The following is a 21,346-nucleotide window of genomic DNA, read 5'->3' as shown; positions in this document are numbered from 1 at the left end:
GTGGTTTGCTTGATGTTTGTGGTGCACGTACTTTAGACATTTTTGGTTCACGTTAGAACTTTAGTTCATGACTAGTTGCATACGGGTTTCAATGTTGATCATAGTACTAAGCCAAGTTTGATAATCTTTGGATGTATAGTCGGGTGAGGTTTTGAGGCCCTGAATGCTGATGAGTGAACTACGCTTAAGTTGCATGATAGGCTTTGCTTGAGTTTCCGTGGTGGTTTGCTAATGTTGTGCATTTATATTATCAAGACATTCATATTTTCTTGTTTTGCTAACCATCTAAGCCAAAGAGCCACCTCCACATTTCACTTGACCCATAACTTCCTAAGCCTAAACACCACACCTTTTACTTATCCCAAATTGTGAAAAATTAACTATAACTCTTGCTTTGGTTAAGAGAGTAATTGATGACACGAAACAAGTTTGGGAGAGTTGAAGAATAAGGGTTTCTGGGAAAAGGAAAGTATATGGTCATTGTTTCAAAAAAAAAAATAGAGAAAACAAAACAAAAATATAAGGATGCAAAAATGAAAATATGCATCACATAAAGGCTAGGGGCTTGGGTCTAGTTAAGGGCATGTTCTAAAATGTTGTATTGGGTTAGGGAGAGGGATATCATTGTAAAAATATCAATTGCTCTCTTAAGCATAGCACTTTTAATCCTTGACAAACTATGAGATTGCTATTGCTTGACCCAAACTGCCCTAATAAAGACTTTGTGATAAGTGCCTGCATTAGCATTATCATTGATTCCATTTGGAAACAGAGAGCAAAGTTGAATTATGTGGTGTGAGTAGTAGATTTGAGATAAACACTCACCCCGATACACCAGTGTGCACAGAGAGAAACACCTCCCTAGTGAGGATGCATTCATGGATGATCATTAACTTTCCTTAGCCCTTTAATCTCTTTTGAAACCTTTGTTTGCACCTTGTCATGTTCTATTGCAATAATTGTGACTGAAAAGAAAATCCAAGTAAGCTAGAATTTAGGAATTTGACATACATGCATTACTTGGTATCTGCCAGATCAATTACCTGTTGTTTGAGGGCAAGCAAGGTTTTAAGTTTGGGGGAGTTGTTAAGTCTCAATTACACTTCTTTTTAGATAGGGATTATTGAACAATTTCACTCGCTCCATGCACTCTTGTAATACAAATGTTCTCTTTTGATTCAATTTTGTGCAGATATAGCTAACCCAAAAATCATCTGACAATACCTTGATACACCTCATTTTTTGTGTAAGTATTGAGTTGAAGAGTGAGGTTGAAGACCCATAGGATTGAAAATCTAAGGAGCTAAGGAGCAGGAGAAGAGTATCCACGCCAGACGCAAGACTACCCGAGCCGAGCGTGTACAACACAGAGAGCAACTTACTTTGCATTTTAGTAGGGTGTTGGGCACAAGAACATCCGCGTCGGGCGTAGCTCACGACAAAGAGTACTTGAACTCTCTAGAAGACACGCGTCGGGCATAATAGTGCCCGAGTTGGGAACCAATCGAGACATAGAGCTCTCTGGAAGACCTTGAGCCGAGCGCCAAATATCCATGCCAGGCGTGATGGGAGACAGAGAACAATTACCTCTCTAGAAGACCCCTGTGTCGAGCGCAAGGTATAATGCGTCGGGTGTGTAAACCCTATCCTGTCTCACCTAGCTCATATTTGATCAAATCTTCGAGGATCCTCCCCTCATTCACATATTGGGCAACTTCTAAGAGCTGTGGAAGGGACTCCCGGTGCTTGGGACCGTTCATGTGTGAGTCTTTCCTTCGATTTTTCCATCTCTCTTCTATCTCTATTTTTGTTTTACCCTCATTGTTTTGAGCGGTTCTACCCATTATTTTGTGGGGTTAGATGTAACCAATGAAACTCTCTTGTAATCTTCACTTTATTAATGATATATATGTTGTTTCATTCATTGTTGTGTTATGTTTCTATTCTTAATGCTTGCTTTGGATTGATCCTCCTTTGCTTGATATAGAGTCCATTGGGTATTGGAAAATAGCCTTTTGAACTAGCTCTAAAACAAATACCTAGTGAGAAATGTATCTAGGAATGGAACTTGGCCCATTAGTAGTCTTAAACCCTAACTCGTAATGCGGGTGTAGGTATTGGATACTCAAGGAATTGATATTCACTATCTGCACCTAGGCTCTTGCTCTAAGGGATTAGGTTTGAGTAAACTTATGGGTTGACTAGTCAATGAATGTAACAAGAGAACAAAGATTCATCAGTGTGAAGTTTGGTGATATTTGACCCCACAATTTTACAAAATCATACTATCATTTCTATCCCTTCCACACACACATACAAATAGTTTTATAGGTTTTAACATTTCAATAGTCATAACCTTTATTTGAATTGCATGACAACCTATGAAAAATTGGAATTATTCTTTAGTCACAAATAGTCATTAAATGCTTATTTTACCTACTAGTCCTTGTGGATACAATTTAAATTTACTACTTGAACGACCGGTATACTTACCGTGTTTGAGTCCGTTGATAGAATAAAAAAATGATTTATAACAAAGACAGAAACTAATGTCAACGGAAATCTCAACAAATTTTTGGCGCCGTTGCCGGGGATTAGTAAGGCAATTTTGTATTTATAGCTATTTATGACTTGTTCTTTTATTGTTATTGTTATTTTTATTTTAGCAATGAATTCTTTAAGTTGACTTGTGCACTCTAGTCTTCAGTTTTCTCTTGTATGCAAAGTACTATTCGAACCAGAGGGACCAAATCTTCTGAGCCGCTATTGAGCGATCCTAAGATTGAACGCACGGCAAGAAGGAATAATAGCAACAAGAGGAGAAGGAGAAATAGAGCAAATCCAGTTAGTCAACCAACCACTCATATTCCTGAAGTTTTTGTCTCTACTATTCCAGAGTTCACTGTGGAAGGTGGAGGTGAAGGTGGTCCTCACAATGACAATCCGAATCGGAGGCGCACTATAGGTGATGCTTTCATCTACACTAGCCCGAGGGAATTCTCTAGCATGGTGAGGCCCACAATGAATGAGAGACTAGCGGAAATGAAGCCCGCACTCCTACAGCTCATTAGCTCTCATCAATTTTTTGGCCTGGATCATGAAGACCCACATACTTATCTCTACATTTTCTATGAGTTGTGTGGTTCAGTTGGAGTTTCAGGGGCTAATGAAGAGGCATTGTTCATGAGGTTGTTTCCGTTCTCCCTAAATGGGAAGGCTAAGGCTTGGCTTCATTCTCAACCAAACCAAAGCTTAACCACTTGGAGGGATGTGGAGACTAAATTCTTAGCCAGGTTCTTTCCCCTTTCCAAGAACACTGAGGCCAAAACTGCTATTGCTACCTTTGCTCAAGGTGCAGATGAGCCATTATGTGAAGAATGGGAGATGTACAAATCACTGTTGAGGAGATGCCCTAATCATGATTTTGAGGTGGAGCTACAAGTTCAAACTTTCTGTAATGGGTTACAACCTCAAACCAAGATGATATTAGATGCTTCTTTTGGAGGGTCAGTTATGTTCAAAATCGCCGAAGAGGCTATCACCATCATTGAGTCTATGGCCTCCACAGATTTCAGGAGCCAACATGGTAGAAGCTCTTCACACAAGAGGGGAGTTTTGGAGTTGAGTACTCAAGATGCAGTGTTAGCTCAAAACAAGTTACTTTCTCAACAAATTGAAGCATTGAATCAATAGATGGCCAAGTTACCTCAGCAACTTCAAGCTATGCAAGCTAATGCCCATCCTATGCAACAAGTGTTATTATGTGATTTTTGTGGAGGTGACCACCCTAATGGTTATTGTGTCGAACCACCTAGTTCCCAAGGTGAAAAAGTGAATTATATGGGGAATCAACACTACTACAAAAAGGATAATCTAAGTCGCCCAATCTAAGACGGTTTATTAAAAATTGATGTAGAATAAGACGCGGTGGCATTTTTGTAAATAAAAGGAACATTATATACGACGGTTTAGTGAATACCCGTAGTAGAATAGCCTACACAAATATATCTACAACGGTTTTTAGTAAAATCGACTTAGATATTAAGTGATCTACGACGATTTTTAATAAAACCGACTTAGATATTAAGTGATCTACAACGTTTTTTTGTGTAAAATTGACTTATATGGAGACCCAAAATTCGTGCCCGCGCTCTCAATTCATGCGCGCCGTTCAGTCTCTCAGCCACAACCCTCGTTCTCTCTCTCAATTCTCGAAAGCTCTTTTCATTCTCTCATATTTCAACGAAGTCAATTTCGGCGAGCACAGCCTCAACGACGACAAGGTATTTCCTCTTTATCTTCTCTCTTCATTCTCTCATTTCCCTCTATCGACGTAGTTTCGAGATTTTTTTGGGTGCTGAACTCGAAGCCGCTTTTTCCTGTTTCTTCGTTTCTTTTTCTAGGTTTCGTGTTTGGTCTCAAAACCATATTATCTCTTCCGTTTCTTAACTTTCTCCTATTTAATCGTTCGCAGCTCCGCAACCCAGTAACACTCTCTCTCACACACTAGCTTGTGTCACTTTACAGATTGCTTACTTTACTCGTTCCTGCTGGTTTTCGCGGTGTTGGCTCTCGTCAAGTTGCCTGCTCGCTTGTGTCATTTTTCTGTTTTAGGAAGTAAAAGAAGAGAAATGGGAAGCCTTTATAGCTGATGCAGTTTTCCTTGCCAAGGTGATTGCCATTGATGTGTTTGCAAAACTCTTACAGCTTCCTTCTTTGATTCCTACATCATTTCCCCTTCCCCTTTTGTTATTATTAGTAAGATAGGGTTTTGACATTTTTATTTATAATTTGAACTTGAATTTTTCATATACCATAATATTATATCTTTAGTCTAATTAGATGCGTATTGAACTGTTAATCATGCATTATCATGATTTTCCTGTTCTTCATTTATTATTAGCAATTGCACAGTTTTGATTGTGAACAAAAGTAATGCACATGTTTCATGTGTTAAATCAATTTCCAGCTGCAAATTACCTATGGTTTCATCTTTTTCTATGTCTATATGGAAGTTCTCAAACCTTCTATCTTATTTTAATATTTCCAGATTTTTCTTTTTCTCCTAGCCTTTACAATGGATCAAAGCTTAACCATTTGGTATATTCTTGTATTTTTAGGTGGGTAGTTTCCTCTTATTTTGTGATTGTTAAGCACTGTTTCATTTTATTCACACCGCATTTAGTTTTCCTGTAATAGAATATCAACTACTAAGTATGCACCATGAACCATGAGACTTTTACTTTGGTTAATTAACATATATATTTTTTCACCATTTTTTAACGGTGTAAAATGGATTGTTCTTGCTTTTTCCATTCTGATGGTAATAAGTCCAAGGTGTGCATTGGATATCTGCTTAAAGTTAATTACAAACTGTGATTCTATAACTCCATTTAGTATTTTGACTCAACTGGGGTTTCCTGTAACAAAAGTAACTGGGGTACATTCTATCTCAACATATTTTGTTATAATCTGAGATTTATTTCGCTTTTGACTTAACTTGTAGCTTTTATTGGTTCCTTTGAGCACCTGTGGATGTTGTGATCATTGATTCTAAGTTCATCTGTGCATTGTGTACAATTTATCAGTAGAAAAAGAAAACCATTTGATTACATCTTAATTGATGATGAGCAGAATTCATTTTCTGTAGATATATGATTGAGCCCTTCACATTTCTGTACCCGGGGTAGTACTGTATAGTTTATTTTAGTGACTGGTTGGTGGGTTTTATTTCTGCAGAGTGAGGTTGCAGCTGGAAGTATAAATCTTAATGGAACTCTTATAGTGGAGGTGCGGAGACCAGGTGGCGAGACTGTTATGGGAGACATTGTTCGCATAGTTGAAGAGGCACAAAGTAGGGAAGCTCTTGTACAGCGATTGGCTGATAAGGTTCACCTACTCAATCTTGTCTTAATTTTATAGCAAATTTTGTTTTGTTTCTATGTTAAATGGTCTGGCTACTTGCCATAGTTAATTTCTGCCAATAGTGACTCTGAAATATAAATTTCCATATTTGAGTACACATTTTAGTCTCAAATGAAAGACTAAAATTATATTAAATTTGATTAAAATCAATATTTTATATTATTTTGAGGCTAAAAATACAATTTTCACTAATTACACTGTTGCCAACAACTGTTTGGAACTTGATGAATAAATTAATTTGTAAACACATACCTTTTCATAATTTTTTTATATAATGCAGTTGAAGTATGACAAATAAAAAAAATTATTTATTATTTAAAAAGAGAGAATATTTTTTTTATCAACCTCAATTTTCTTATGTTACAAACTACACATATCACCCGACAAACCTGTAAACTTGATGAACAACCTTAAAAAGAAAAATAATTCTGCCAGAAGAAATTAAATACAATTAGAAAAAAACTTCAGGTGCAGAGCACTGCAGGTACGGTTTGTTATATTCTTCAATTAGAGAAGTTTTCCTTCAATAATTTGCGTAAAAAATAAAATACTAAAGTGTTGTACATTTTAATTAAAGGTAATTAAATGTTAAATCTTAACGTCAAAATAAATGCATACAAAAGAAAATAATGATTAATCCCATAATGTTAACATATAACCGACGTTGACCCTCGATCTAGGAGGTAGAAACATAAGTCCACGAGTTTATACATGACTTATGTCACGAAGCTATATTAGTTTTTGACTGGAGGATACACAACTTCCCACGTTAAGGGTAATGGTAACAAAGGTTGTAGTTGCTTCTGAGTTCTGAGCATGATGGTACAAAATCTTAAAATCTGTCATGTAAGAAACATACCATACAGAGGGTAATGGTGCAAATATTATAAGTCGTATTTAATTGATAAAGTAGTATATGCATTGACCATGTGTGATGAATTTATTAAATAAATTTAAAATCATTCTTGTCATAATTAATAGTTACATTTTGTTGGAATGAGTAGCTTGTAATATGTTAGAGCAGTTCACTCTAAATCAGCTCTAGAGTAATATATATATATATATATATATATATATATATATTAAGATACTTGCATAAGAATAGTATAACTTTTGATTAAGAAACTCATTCTTCTTTTGGTCTAATAATTTACCACCTTTTCTCACTTTCTTAACACTACAAAAAAGTATGGATAGGATCCTATTTTTTGGCTTCTCTTTAGTGTTGTACTATGGTCTTCATTAGAGAAGATTCCCTTTCTATTAGGCAAACAACTTGTATTAATTATTTTTATTAATAAATGCAGGTTTTCTTGTGATTGTGTAATCTGGACATTGATTCTCTGGGGTGGTTACTCTGATCAGTGGCATTGTAAGAGGCTTGTATGACTATGTAGGTTGTTCCTTTCAGTTATTAATTCTATATTGTTAATGACATACTATATCATAGTCTTAATTCTATATCACCAAATGACATACTTTTCTCAACTCCTATCCCCTTAAAAATTCCACTTATTACTAATATAACTAATAGACCTATCAAATAATTGTGGACATGACAGGCAAAAGTCTATATACCCTTTTTCTATAGTGTTGAGCAAGGTGTATTTTAGGGATTGATCTTGGAATATTAAATAAATGTTAGATGTGGCATATTAACTATATCATGCATTTGTGATGTAGAATGGATCATAGTTGGATGAATTCTAAAAGAATCACCAATCAGTATCAAAATGGGATTGAACAATTTTTGGAATTTGCTCAACGAAATCAAGCAGATTTGAATGGGAAGTTTTATTGTCCTTGTGTTAACTATTTAAATGGGAGGTTGTTGTTGGTTCAATGTAGAAATCATTGGCAGTTGTTGGTTCTTTGTCCTATGAGTAATGTTGTTCTATGGTTTTGTTCTTTGTATCATAAGCCCACTATACATGTCAAACATTTAGTTAAAAGGTAAACTTTAATTTGTAATACGTTTTTTACTTTCATGCTCTTTATTATAAATTTTTAATTATGTAACTTACGTTCATTTTATTTTCTTTAGTGTTATGGCTGTGTATAATGTCATGAGTGGTATATCTACTGCACTGTCAAAGAACTTAGAATGGATTTACCCCATGGTAAGTAAGTGGTTCGTAATTAAATTCAATGTGCCTAACAAATTCTTTTATTACCTTAATTAAACAAAACTATTTATTCTACTTTATTTGGTGTTCGTTTTAGAGTTATAAACAACAAGGACATTATGAATGTGGATACTATGTCATGAATTGGATGTCATAAATAATTTAAGGGGGAGTAACAAATGGTTGGAGTGAGGTACATTTAAAAATATTGTTAATTTCTTTTAATGCTTTTTATGATGTAACTAATATATGATGTATATATGTTGTAGCTTTTTGAAGATGCTACACCATTGGGGGAAACCAAATTGGAAGACATTCGGATTCATTGGGGAAATTTGTTTTTAGAAAAATTTAGAAATAGATCATGTTGAAAGGTCTAGTATTACATGTAAAATTTAGAAATAGGTGAATGTGGTTTCAGTATTAGGCTGCCCAGTGCATGTATAATGTAGTGTGACCTAATTTTTTTTATCTTCTCTTCTCCTTGTAAGAGAAAAACTCTTCTTTATGGATACTAGATTAGCCTCTTTTTGTTTCCAAGTATATTGTTTCTTTAGTATTATATATAATGATAATAATCCCAAATTGGTCTCTGTTGGTTTCTCTTACATTGGATAATTGAATCAGTTTTTGCAGGTTATTTATAATTGAATCAGTTTTATTTTAAAAATTAACCTGGTTAAAAAAAAAATACAATCTACAGCGGTTCTATGCAAAAATTGACTTAGATGTATATATGCACATCTAAGTCAGTTTTGAATAAAAACCATCTTAGATGTGCACATATATATCTAAGTCGGTTTTAAATAAAAAGCGTCTTAGATGTGCATATATACATCTAAGTCAGTTTCGATAAAAATCGACTTAGATATATGTGCACATCTAAGACAGTTTTGTGAAAATCGACTTAAATGTATAAATACATCTAAGTCAGTTTTTAAAATTGACTTAGATGTATAAATACATCTAAGTCAGTTTTTACGTAACTGACGTAGATATGTTTATTCATCTACGACGGCCTTATCTAAGTCGGTTTTAAAACTGATGTAGATATGGCAAAATAACCGACTTAGAATACAATCCTTCTAGTAGTGCAAGGGCGGCAAAATTTCTCTCAACACCCCTATCCCCAAAATTATCCTCAAAACTCAAATAAGGGGTGGAGAAATAACTATGGTGGAAGCAAGCAGGATATGAATGCTTCATCAAGTAGCAGGCCTCCACATCAATACCAACACCCACCTTTATATAAGAGAACAACCAAGTTGGAAGACACATTGCAACAATTCATGCAATTGTCTATGTCTAACCAAAAGAACATCGATGCTTCAATTAAAAATCTTGAGATACAGGTGGGGCAAATAGCAAATAGCTAGCAGAACAGCAAAAAGGTTCCTTCTCTTCCAACACCGAACAAAACCCAAAGGGGCACTTAAATGTAGTATCTACAAGGAGTGGTAAAGAGTTTGTGGTGAAGGAAAGTGAGAAGAAGAATGAGAGAGAAGAAAAAAATGACATGAGTGTGGAAGATGATGCTAGTGTTGATGAAGAAATCATCCTCGAGGGCCCAGGAATATGGAGAAGGAGTGAAAGAAATGAGTTGGTTGAAGAGAATAAAATGAAAAAAGAAAATGACAAAAAGAATGAGAAAAAGAAGCAAATCAAAAAAGAGAAAGAAGGAATTAGTGGAGAGAAGAATAAAGCACCCATGGAGGAGAGGAGTATTGTAAAGGTGCCACCCACCAAGAACCTCTCGTATCCTCATGCCCCTACAAGAAGAGATAAGGAGAGGCAATATGTTCGGTTCTTGGAGATCTTCAAAATCTTGCAGATTAACATTCCTTTCTCCGAGGCATTATAACAAATGCCTACTTATGCTAAATTCATGAAAGAGCTCCTCACCAAAAAGAGGAAATATTTTGAAGAGGAGACCATTACATTGGAGACAGGATGTAGTGCCATTATTCAAAAGATGTTGCCAGCTAAATCCAAGGATCTTGGTAGTTTTACTCTTCCAGTCACTATTGGGAGTTTAGCTATTGGGAAGGCATTGCTTGATTTGGGGGCTAGCATCAATCTCATGCCTTTATCTATGCTTTAGAGGATTGGTGATTTGGAGGTGAAGCCCACTCGCATGACCCTACAGTTGGCTGATCGATTGGTGAAGTATCCTCATGGCATAGTGGAGGATGTTCTGGTGAAGGTGGACCGTTTCTTGTTTCCTGCTGACTTCGTGGTGATGGATATAGAAGAGGACATTGATGTACCTCCCATTCTTGGCCGACCATTTATGAAAATTGCAAGAGTTTTGATTGATGTGGACGATGGGAAGCTTAAGGTGAGAGTGAATGATGAAGAAGTCAACTTTGATGTTTTTGATGCCATGCACTATCCCAAGGACAAGAGTAGTTGTTTCCGGGTAGATGTAATTGATGGCCTTGTTGAAGACACCAGGAAGTGTATGTTTGGGAATACGTTTTACATAGCGTAAACGAGATTTCACACTTTCCAAAGCCAAAAACGTAAAAGTAAAGGGGGAGTTACTTTAAATTGAACGTACGTTTGTTAAATTTCAACTATAATTCAAAAGGAGGAAAGGGAGGCAAATGCACCTAAGCTTGAATTGAAAATACTTCCTTCTCATCTCAAGTATGTGTTTCTAGAAGAAGGTGGAAGCAAACCGGTCATCATAAGTAGTTCCTTATCCACATTGGAGGAGGAAAGACTTGTGAAAGTATTGAAGTTCTATCAAGGGGAAATTGGTTGGTCTATTTATGATCTCAAGGGAATTAGCCCAGCTTATTGCATGCATAAACTATTTATGGAGGACGAGTACAAATCAGTTGCTCAACCACAAAGGCGACTCAATCCTGTGATGAAGAAGGTAGTGAAGAAGGAAGTGATGAAGTTGTTGGATGCCAGTATGATCTACCCTATTTCTGATAGTGCATGGGTGAGCCCTGTGCAAGTGGTTCCAAAGATGGGTGGCATGACGGCGATTCAAAATGAGAAGAATGAGTTGATTCCTTCTAGGACGGTCACGGGGTGGAGAATGTGTATTGACTACCGAAAGCTCAACAAGGCTACAAGGAAGGATCATTTTCCACTTCCATTCATGGATCAGATGCTTGAGAGATTAGTTGGCCAAGCTTATTATTGCTTTCTTGATGGGTATTTATGTTATAGTCAAATTGTGGTAGATCCAGAAGATCAAGAGAATACCGCTTTCACATGTCCCTTTGGTGTCTTCACTTATCGGAATATGCCATTTGGACTTTGTAATGCTCTTGCAACATTTCAGAGATGTATGCTAGCTATATTCTCCGACCTAGTGGAGAAGAGCATTGAGGTCTTCATGGACGACTTCTCCGTGTTCGAGTCTTCGTTTGATGAGTGCCTAGCCAATCTTGAAGTGGTGCTTAGAAGATGCTTGGAGACCAACCTTATCCTCAATTGGGAGAAATGTCATTTCATTGTGACCGAGGGAATAGTCTTGGGGCACAAGATCTCTCACAAGGGCATTGAAGTCGACCCAGCTAAAGTGGAGGTAATAGAAAAACTTTCTCCGCCCATCAATGTCAAAGGTATTAGGAGTTTCTTAGGGCATGCTGGCTTCTACAGGAGATTTACTAAAGATTTTTCAATGATAGCCAGACCCCTAAGTAATCTCCTAAACAAAGACACTCCATTTTGCTTTAACGATTCTTGTTTGAAAGATTTTGAAGCTTTGAAGGCTAGACTCACCTCTGCATCCATAATCACTGCACCGGATTGGAAACTTGATTTTGAACTCATGTGTGATGCTAGTGATTATGCGGTTGGGGCGGTCTTAGGCCAAAGGAGGGCTAAAACTTTTCATGTTATTCACTATGCTAGCAAGGTTTTAAATGAGGCACACATTAATTATGCCACTACTAAAAAAGAGTTGCTAGCCATAGTGTTTGCATTGGAAAAGTTTTGATCCTATCTGATTGGTTCCAAAGTGGTTGTGTTCACAGATCATGCAACCATTACGTATTTACTCACCAAGCCGGATTCCAAGCCAAGACTCATCAGATGGATTCTTCTCCTTCAAGAATTTGATTTGGAGATCAGAGATAAGAGTGGCAAGGAAAATTTGGTTGCTGACCACCTGTCAAGGCTCGTAAATGATGAGGTGACCATGAAGGAGAGGGAGATCTTGGAGGAGTTCCCTGATGAAAAATTGCTCATGGTGCAGGAGCGGCCTTGGTTTGCTAACCTAGCAAACTTCAAGGTAGCTGGAGTCATACATGAAGGTTTCACATGGCACTAGAAAAAGAAATTCCTCCGTGATGCTACCTATTATGTATGGGATGACCCTCACTTGTTCAAGATTGGATCAGACGGCCTATTGAGGAGGTGTGTTTCTAGAGAGGAGGCTAAGAGTATTCTGTGGCACTGTCACAACTCTCCTTATAGAGGGCACTTCAACGGAGAGAGAATAGCTGCCAAGGTTCTTCAATCTGGCTTTTACTAGCCCACACTCTTCAAAGACGCCCATAGTCATGCCAAGTAGTGTGACAATTGTCAGAGGGCCAGGGGGATCACTAGGAAGCATGAGATGCCCTTACAGAATATGCAGGAAGTTGATGTGTTCAATTGTTGGGGCATAGATTTTGTTGGACCACTGCCTTCTTCTCTCATAAATGAATACATCCTTGTGGCAGTAGACTATGTCTCAAAATGGGTTGAAGCTATTGCTACACCCAAGGAAGATGGCAGAACAGTGGTGAAGTTCCTCAAGAAGCACATTTTTAGCAGATTTGGCACCCCTAGGGTACTTATTAGTGATGGAGGTTCACACTTCTATAATGTTCAGTTGGAGAGGGCTCTAGAACACTATGGAGTCCATCATAAGGTTGCCACCGCCTATCACCCTCAAACCAATGGTCTAGCCGAGGTTTCTAATAGAGAGATCAAGAGGATTTTGGGGAAAACTGTGTCATCTTCAAGGAAGGATTGGTCTACAAAGCTTCATAAAGCTCTATGGGCTTATAGAATTGCCTTCAAGTCTTAGATTGGTCTTACTCCATTTCAATTGATGTATGGGAAAGCTTGCCATCTTCCTGTAGAACTGGAGCACAAAGCTTATTGGGCTTTGAAGATGTTGAATTTCGATCCTCTCAATACTGGTGAGAAGAGGAAGTTAGAGCTGGATGCTCTTGATGAATTGAGGCTACAAGCCTATGAATCATCCAAGTTGTACAAGGAGAAAGTCAAGAGTTATCATGACAAGAAGATTCTCGAGAGGGAGTTCAGGGCAGGCCAGTCAGTATTACTGTTCAATTCCAGGCTCAAACTCTTTCCTGGAAAATTAAGATCTAAGTGGTCTAGCCCCTTCAGAGTCAAGGAGGTGAAATCCTATGGTGCCATAGAAATTGAAGATCCTGAGGCACAAAGGAGTTGGGTTGTGAATGGATAGCGGTTGAAATCCTACTTGGGTGGAGAAGTCGAAAGACTCTGTTGTATCCTTTTTTTTAGAGATCCTTGAGGTCTCTTCTAGTTAGGCTCGGGACAGTAAACAAGTGCTTCCTGGGAGGCAACCTAGAGATCTGAACATTTTTCTTACGTGTTTTCCATTTTAATTGCATTCTTAGACTTCAGTATTACTGTGTGTGATAATTGTCTATGTGTGAGTTGAATTATGATTGTATGTGTTGTATGTAATTGTGTGAATCATGCTTGAGTGGGTAGATATAGGTTAAATCTTGTTTCGGAGTATGAGGAAAAGAAAATTCATGTGAATGTGGGATGAAGAGTGCAAGTTAGGCAACCCCCTCATAGCCCTGATAACGGTGGGCGCATCTATCATAAGGCTGGCACAATAGGTTGTGGTTACTCTCTGCCAAGACCATGCCAGGCGCATTCAATGCCAAGCCCGGCGTGAATATCCCCATGGCTCCCAGTAGTTGATGCGTCGGGCGCAATTCTCTCGCGCCCGGCCAAGCATTAAATAGAGACACCTGGAACCACCATGCCCAACGCATTTATGGCATGCCAGGCGCATTAAAAGCTGGACGCTACAGGTGGAGACACGCCTGACGCACCCATGAATGCGCCCGATGAATTAATCTCTAGAGGGCCTCTACCCTAAACACGCCGGGCACGCCTCAGTCACGCTCGGCGTATTGAAAGCGTAACTTGCCTCTAACCTAAGTACGCCCAGCGTGCCACGAATGCGGCCGGCGCGATATCAGATGGGGTTAAACCCTTGGGCTTCTACTGATATGAAGCTCGACCCACGCATTTTAAGCCTGGCGTAAAACCCCTCATATCCCACAACTGCCAAAACCTCCCCCCACTCTCTTTCTTTCTCCTCAACGTCCACAACTCCTCAACTCCCCATAACCTCCCAAAACCTACCTCCCACTCTCTATTCTTCCTTCCCTCTTCAACTATCCCCCACTCAGTCTCCCTCATCTCTAACTATCACCCAACATTCCCAAAGGCCACGCATTCGCGCTTCTTTCTCCTTCCCCGCATTCCATACTCAAGTAGGTTCTCGTTTCTTGATTATTTTCATTTTCGTGCATCTTTGTCTCGTCTTTTCTTTGTTTTTGGTTGTTTAGCATGGGGGCTAAGGCTTGCATTAGGGTTTTAGGGCCAAAAAGATGAATTCTTTACGCCCCTGTATGCACCCACGCCAGGCGCGATGAACTGCGCCCAGCACAGGCTAGTTTTTCAATTGTTTTACATATGAATCTGCACTTGGCATGAAGAACTATGCCCAGCGCGACTGCTCTGTAACTAGCATGCTCTCGGTGCGATAAAAATGCACCCAACGCTTTCTTCATTGGATCTTCCCATTTGCCCTCGGCGTGTGCTCACTGCGCCTGACATGATGAGCACTAGAGAGACCCTATTCTCGCTCACGCCCGGTGCAGTCTTGTTTGCACCCAGCGTAATTCACCCAGAGTTCAATGATCTCTCTACGCCCAACGCATGAAGCTTTGCGTCGGTGCATTACACCTCTAACACCCAATTTTTCTCTATTTCATCTTTTTTTTCTTTTTTTTCTATGTTTTATGTTATATTGTCCTAGTCTGTTGCCTTTTACTTCTATGTTATATTTAATTTTGGTCTAAGGATAGTCTTCATTTTTCCATATTGTAAGTAGTCATCATTGCATACCGTTGTCGCCACCGGCCCGAAACGGGCTTTCGGCATTCGCGAAGGATGGTTGGACTCTTTTATTTGTTTAAAAATATGGATTGCTAGAATGACTTATTCTCAAATTGAGACCTTGTCAAACGAGCAATTTTATTAAAAGGCTCACCAATCCATGTTAATCCCAAGCGGGACCCTCCATGGATTAGCGGTTTTTATAAAAAGGAAGGGTTCATGGAGTCGCCACCAATGTTTTACTCAAAACATTGGAAAAAGAAGTTTAAGGCAATCGATTCAAAAATCGACTTCGGCCATGACAACCAGAGTCGGGTAAGGGAGTCGGTTACGCGTGGGGAAGGTGTTAGCACCCCACAACGCCCCTTTCGGGTTCCCTATGACAGATTATTTCTAAAAATAATAGTGCGAAATTACTAAATTACCCCTATTTATTCTAAACAATTATAACTTAACTATCTACATGATGACAGTTAAATATACACATAGAAAGCAGTAAAAGGAAGGACTTTAAGAAGAAACCTTTGAAGCGTGCTTTTATATTCAAGTAAAACTGGGAAGCTTTTTGGCGTTCCCTCGCTCTACAAGCCCGCTCGCTCCCTCCTAGAAAATTTTAATTATGGAAATCCGGAGGATTTCCCTTCGACTCAGTTCGAGACTTAAGCAAAAGCTCAGAACTCGAGAACTTTGTCGGATCAACTCTCCGAGTGATTTCTAGGCAGAGCACTGCTCAAAAAAACCCAGAATACTCAAGAAGAGGGTTAAAACTCAGTGTAAAAGTGTAGAATGACGTCCAATTGACGTCATATTTATAGGGATGAGGCGCAATACGGCCTCTGGGAGTCAATACGGTCCGTATTGAAGTTTTGAACTACAATACGGCCGTATTGAATTCAGTACGGCCGTATTGAAGTTCAAAAAACCTCAATACGGCCGTATTGAGTTCAGTGCAGCCGTATTGAAGTTCAGTGCAGCCGTATTGAGTTCAGTGCAGCCGTATTGAAGTTCAGAAACTTCAATACGGCCGTATTGAGTTCAGTGCGGCCGTATTGTAGTTTAAAATGTTCAATACGGCCGTACTGAACTTTTGGGAGGCCGTATTGGGCTTCATTCCCTCCACTTTCTTATTTTTTGCTACTCTAAGACCTCTAAACCTACAGATTGTCATCCTAGGGTCTTCCAGGGTCTTCCAGGAGTCCTTCCGGCTGACTTTCCTTTGGTCTTCGAGAGTCTTCAAGCTTTATTTCCGACCCGGACAATTTTAGGGGTCTACAGCTGCCCCCCCTTTACTTAGTCGGACGGCCTTTTGGTGTACCGGCTGACAAGTAAAGGAGTTGACCCAATTGTCCGGGTGATGTGCCAACCTTCTGACTTGTAGCGTCTTCCGGTGGAAAATTGTTGAGTAGCCTCTCCAGGTTGTTTGCATACCTCGGCGCTTCTGACAACCTCGGTAGCTAAGTTTACCCTCTCCAGGGTCAACTTCACTCGACGCCCGAGCCGGAAGTTGAACACCAACGTGCCTCTGACGACGCTGATGGTTGAGTACTGTCTCTCCAGACTCTGAGTACCGTCTCTCCAGACTTTGAGTACCGTCTCTCCAGACTTTGAGTACCGTCTCTCCAGACTTTGAGTACCGTCTCTCCAGACTCTGAGTACCGTCTCTCCAGACTCTGAGTACCGTCTCTCCAGACTCTGAGTACCGTCTCTCCAGACTCTGAGTACCGTCTCTCCAGACTTTGAGTACCGTCTCTCCAGACTTTGCTTCGGTTGTCTCTGACGACCTAGGCAACTGAGTTTGCCCTCTCCAGGGTCTGCGTCCGTGTCTTCTGATCACTTCGGCAATGCGAGTTTACCCTCTCCAGGGATCTGAGATGATTTTTTTGTCTCCACAGTCCACTATGCTGCTTCGATGGTTTTTTCTGATTTTGTGCCACTGAGGGCTGGATAACGCAGGGATCCGTCTAGGGGATGTGCAGTCATTCATAGGTTCTTGTGCCCCAACTTGCATTTGCATAATTGGTACCCATGGGAAATTTCTGACTCCTTGGGGTGTAGACACAGATGCTCTTCTTGAATTGAGCGATGCCTTATGTTTGGCTGACGTCCTTTGACGTTGGTGGAGTATCCCGGTTATCCTTATTCGGGTGTCTCTCTTTGATTTTCTGATTTTGTAGCCTCTGTGTAGGCTATTATCCACTGGGGGATTCTGGATGTTGATTTTGATTTTGTCTCCACAGTCCACGATGCTGCTTTGACGATTGTTTTTGATTTTTGTGCCACTGAGGGCTGGATAACGCAGGGATCCGTCTAGGGGATGTGCAGTTACTCATAGGTTCTTGTATCCCAACTTTCCTTTGCATAGTTGGTGCCCATTGAGGAATTTCTGTTTCCCTGGGGTGTAGACACGAAGATGCTCTTTCTGAGATGAGCGGTGCCTTATGATTGGCTGACGTCCTTTCGACGATGGTGGAGTATCCCGGTTATCCTTATTCGGGTGACTCTTTTTGTTTTTCTGGTTTTGTTGCCTCTGCGTAGGCTGTTATCCACTAAGGGATTCTGTCGTTCAATTCTTGACTGGCCTCTTCTGTTAGGCAAATCATCTTGATGTTCGGTGTTTGGCTGGATGCCGAATTCCGCTTGGGGAATATATATATATTTTTTATTTTTCTCCTTTTGTAGGGATGCCTCTTGAGTAGGCGACTGGGGATTTGGGGATATTATGTATCCCAGAGTATTATTTAGGAAGCCTCTGCAGGCTTAGCCTCACTCAGCGCTTGAGTCAGAGAGCTATCTTCCACTGAGGAAGTTTCAAGTCCTTTGACTGAATATTTTGCTTTGGATGATCGCGCTTCCATTGGGGATTTTGACGATCTTGCTTTGGTAGCTCTCGCTGGGGATTTGTTCCATGAGCTTAAGCTGAGGTTTCTCTGGGGAGTATTATTTCTGCGAGCCTCTCCAGGCTCAGTTATTCTGAGAGAGAGTATTATTTCGGCAAGCCTCTCCAGGCTCGATTATTCTGAGAGAGTATTATTTCGGCGAGCCTCTCCAGGCTCAGTTATTCTGAGAGAGTATTATTTCAGCAAGCCTCTCCAGGCTCAGTTATTCTGAGAGAGTATTATTTCGGCAAGCCTCTCCAGGCTCGGTTATTCTATATGGTGAGAGAGTATTGTTTCTGCAAGCCTCTCCAGGCTTAATTATTCTGAGAGAGTATTATTTCGGCGAGCCTCTCCAGGCTCAGTTATTCTGTATGAGTATTGTTTCGGCAAGCCTCTCCAGGCTCAGTTATTCTGTATGATGCGGAATCTTTGCCTTTTTTGTCGAATTTTGACTTTTTCTGTATTTTTGCCTTTTTTGTCGTTTTTCGGCTTTTGTTGACTGCTGTCATACACAAGCAATTTTTCTATTTTTTTATTTTATGCAATTGCCTCATGATAAGGTCTTTGAATGTGCAACTAATGTGTGTGTGATGCACAAAAATGCAAGTTAATTTTGTTGATTTTTTTTTTATAGAAAATGAATGGCTCTCCCTATCCTCTTCTTCTTTGGAGGAGTTTCTGTCATAGACGCGAGGGAGGATTTTTGTGAGCCTTTTATGCAGGAGATTACAGATTTTATAGGAACCCCTCCAATTTTCTTTATTGACCGATTATTAAAGGAATTTCGTACAATTTTATGAAATACCAATTTTAGAGGCATAATCACATGGTCAAGAGAGAAGAGAAAATGAATAGATATTTTATTGATATTCACAAGTGTTTTTTACAGAAAGATATACAGAAGGAATTTCTGAAGAATGGCTGGCCAGGGTAGGCTATATACATTGGGCTTAACAATTATATTTGTAATTGTTGCTCTTTACGCTCCCCTAATTGCTTCGGGTGAGATGCCTGTGCCAGGAGTGTAGATGCTGCAAGACGCTTGCTTCTAGAAGATAATCACTTGATCCGCCTTTCGGTTTTCGATTCAAGTGATCGTTGCTTGCTTTGTTTTTGCATCTTATTCTTTTGCCCCTAATTTTTGTCTAGGACGTATCCTAGCGGGGATAAATTCGCCTTTGTTTTGCCTAGTACCCTTGTACTGGCGAGCTTTTTATTTTGCCCTAACTTTTGCCTAGGACGCCCTTTTTGGGTTTTCATCCTAGCGGGCCTATGCAAGCAACGTCTTCAAGCATAGTACTTCTTTACCACGTCAGCGTTGACTGGGTATCGAAGTTCTTTTCCATCCATGTCTGTGAGGATCAATGCTCCTCCTGAGAAGGCTCGTTTTTCCATGTATGGTCCTCCGTGATTTGGGGCACACTTTCCGATTTTGTCCTTTTGAGTTGGTAGCAATTTCTTCATTACCAACTCTCCCTCATGGTAGACTCGAGGTGGACTTTCTTGTCAAAAGCCTTTTTGATCTTCCTCTGATAGGCTTGACCATGGCATATGGCGTTCAGCCGTTTTTCTTCGATGAGGTTCAATTGATCATATCGGCTTTGAACCCGCTCTGCCTCGGAAAGTTTTGCTTCCATAATTACCCTTAGAGAAGGTATCTTGACTTCGACGGGTAGAACTGCCTCCATCCCATAGACGAGGGAGAATGGAGTAGCTCCTGTAGATGTGCGTACTGAAGTCCTATAACCATGAAGAGCGAAGGGTAACATCTCGTGCCAGTCTTTAAATGAGGCAACCATCATTTGCCCTATTTTCTTGATGTTCTTATTGGTTGCCTCGACTGCCCCATTCATCTTTGGCCGATATGGGGAAGAGTTGCGGTGTTGGATCTTGAATTCTTGGCACAGTTCTTCCACCATTTTATTATTCAGATTAGATCCATTTTCAGTGATGATTTATTTCTCCATGCTTCCACTAGATTATTCTAAAATCTTTTGGGACAAGAGAGAAAAGAAAGGAAAGATATTTTTTGTTCTGAAGTTTGTGTTTTTAGAGGGGATTTATTTTTCAAAAATGGTTTTTGTAAGAATGGATGGCCAAGGTAGGCTTATGTGTTTAGGCTTGTTTGATTAAACACTTATGAAGTTAAGAAAATCTTTGTTTATTGACGTTGTGATTTGACAACTTAGATAGCTTCCCTTGAACCTTTCTTGAATTCGGCTCATGGTACCATCATGGATTTCTTTTGTTTTTTTTTTTTTTGATTGCCCTTATTTTTGCCTGAAACACCCTTTTGTGGTGTTTTAGCGGACTTTTGTTTTTTGTTTATTTTGCAACCCTAATTTTTGCCTAGGTCACCCTTTCGTGGGATTCCTAGCGGGTTCTTTGGTCTTATTTTTGCGCATCCCCCTTTTTGGGTTTTCTGCCGAGCTTCTTTTATTTTAAAGGATTTATTTTTATCCATGATGGCACTTGTCGAGGCCAAGGGAAGGTGCTCCAAGTTGTCACACACACTTCCACATAAAAAATGATGCGGGTTTATTATTATTAAGATGATTTTAACCTCATTCATGTTTATTCAAACAGGGTTAAAAATAATGTGGTTTAGAATTTTATTATAAGCAAGAAAAGAAGCAATGAAGAATGATTTTATTATAATCATAGCGGAAACATGTGTCCTTATTTCATCACTGATATGGGTCCCAATGTTGACCTCTTATATCTCTCGGCCATGCCCCAAATTCACAGTCTCCAATTTCTCTTGACGAGCTTCTTGATCTAGCAATCTTTGCAGATCCGGAGAAATGGTCTCCTCATCACTGTCCAACTCAACCCATTTATCCTCAACTTTCGGATCCCGGTCAGAGCGAACAATTACAGACATAATTATTTTATTGGTTCTGTTTAGGTTTAGAATTATTAATGTTAATGAGAGAGAGAGAAAAGAACTAAATGAGAGAATAATGTGTGAAAAATGCCTCTTTATTGATATTTAAAAAAACTGTAAAACCCTTATTTACATGAAAAGGTTCTCATGATCTCGGGTACTGATCATGAGTCCCTAAAAGAGAAATATGAAGGGGCCCTATCGTGGCTTGTTCTTCTCTCTACTCCTGCTTTGGCAGAGGATTCTTGCTCACGTCGGGCGCTGTCGAATCGAAGGTGACCCAGCCGGCATCAATAAGGTTTTGGACCTTGTATTTGAGAGCTAGGCAGTTCTCTGTTGAATGCCCTGGTGCCCCCGAATGGTATAAACATTTGTCTTGTGGCTTGTAC

General features: G+C 39.5%; 3 protein-coding genes across 6 annotated transcripts; all 3 read left to right on the top strand.

The window, feature by feature from the left end:
* Nucleotides 1–137: 137 nt before the first annotated feature.
* Nucleotides 138–12,236, top strand: LOC109814115 (uncharacterized). 4 transcript variants are annotated; one of them, XR_003805537.2, is made up of 8 exons: nucleotides 138–1,762; nucleotides 2,708–4,283; nucleotides 4,475–4,671; nucleotides 5,740–5,889; nucleotides 7,233–7,318; nucleotides 7,970–8,045; nucleotides 8,149–8,244; nucleotides 8,321–8,644. XR_003805537.2 is itself a non-coding variant. In XM_083076925.1 (8 exons), the coding sequence occupies exon 8, from the start codon at nucleotides 10,858–10,860 to the stop codon at nucleotides 12,010–12,012; it is 1,155 nt and encodes a 384-aa protein (XP_082933051.1). In that variant the 5' UTR covers nucleotides 138–1,762; nucleotides 2,701–4,283; nucleotides 4,475–4,671; nucleotides 5,740–5,889; nucleotides 7,233–7,318; nucleotides 7,970–8,045; nucleotides 8,149–8,244; nucleotides 8,321–10,857; the 3' UTR covers nucleotides 12,013–12,236. The 4 variants fall into 4 exon arrangements, 3 of the variants coding, with proteins under 3 accessions (XP_082933051.1, XP_082933052.1, XP_082933053.1); XM_083076925.1 differs by having other exon boundaries at nucleotides 2,701–4,283; nucleotides 8,321–12,236; XM_083076926.1 differs by lacking the exons at nucleotides 138–1,762; nucleotides 2,708–4,283; nucleotides 4,475–4,671 and adding an exon at nucleotides 5,123–5,214 and having other exon boundaries at nucleotides 8,321–12,236.
* LOC145958640 (uncharacterized) lies at nucleotides 10,186–10,542 on the top strand. The gene has a single exon (XM_083076146.1). The coding sequence runs from the start codon at nucleotides 10,186–10,188 to the stop codon at nucleotides 10,540–10,542; it is 357 nt and encodes a 118-aa protein (XP_082932272.1).
* An 877-nt stretch (nucleotides 12,237–13,113) lies between the features above and the next one.
* LOC109801991 (uncharacterized) lies at nucleotides 13,114–13,494 on the top strand. Its single transcript, XM_020363171.2, has one exon. The coding sequence runs from the start codon at nucleotides 13,114–13,116 to the stop codon at nucleotides 13,492–13,494; it is 381 nt and encodes a 126-aa protein (XP_020218760.2).
* Nucleotides 13,495–21,346: the final 7,852 nt, after the last annotated feature.

Source organism: Cajanus cajan, chromosome 6, assembly GCF_000230855.2.
Source record: "Cajanus cajan strain Asha chromosome 6, NIPB_CcT2T_4, whole genome shotgun sequence".
Lineage (NCBI taxonomy): Eukaryota > Viridiplantae > Streptophyta > Magnoliopsida > Fabales > Fabaceae > Cajanus > Cajanus cajan.
This window is presented reverse-complemented; position numbering and strand designations above follow the sequence as displayed.

What these genes read in the sequence shown, in the direction of transcription:
- LOC109814115 (XM_083076925.1), top strand. Translation starts at nt 10,858, where the DNA reads ATGCATAAACTATTTATGGAGGACGAGTACAAATCAGTTGCTCAACCA.
- LOC145958640 (XM_083076146.1), top strand. Translation starts at nt 10,186, where the DNA reads ATGACCCTACAGTTGGCTGATCGATTGGTGAAGTATCCTCATGGCATA.
- LOC109801991 (XM_020363171.2), top strand. Translation starts at nt 13,114, where the DNA reads ATGTATGGGAAAGCTTGCCATCTTCCTGTAGAACTGGAGCACAAAGCT.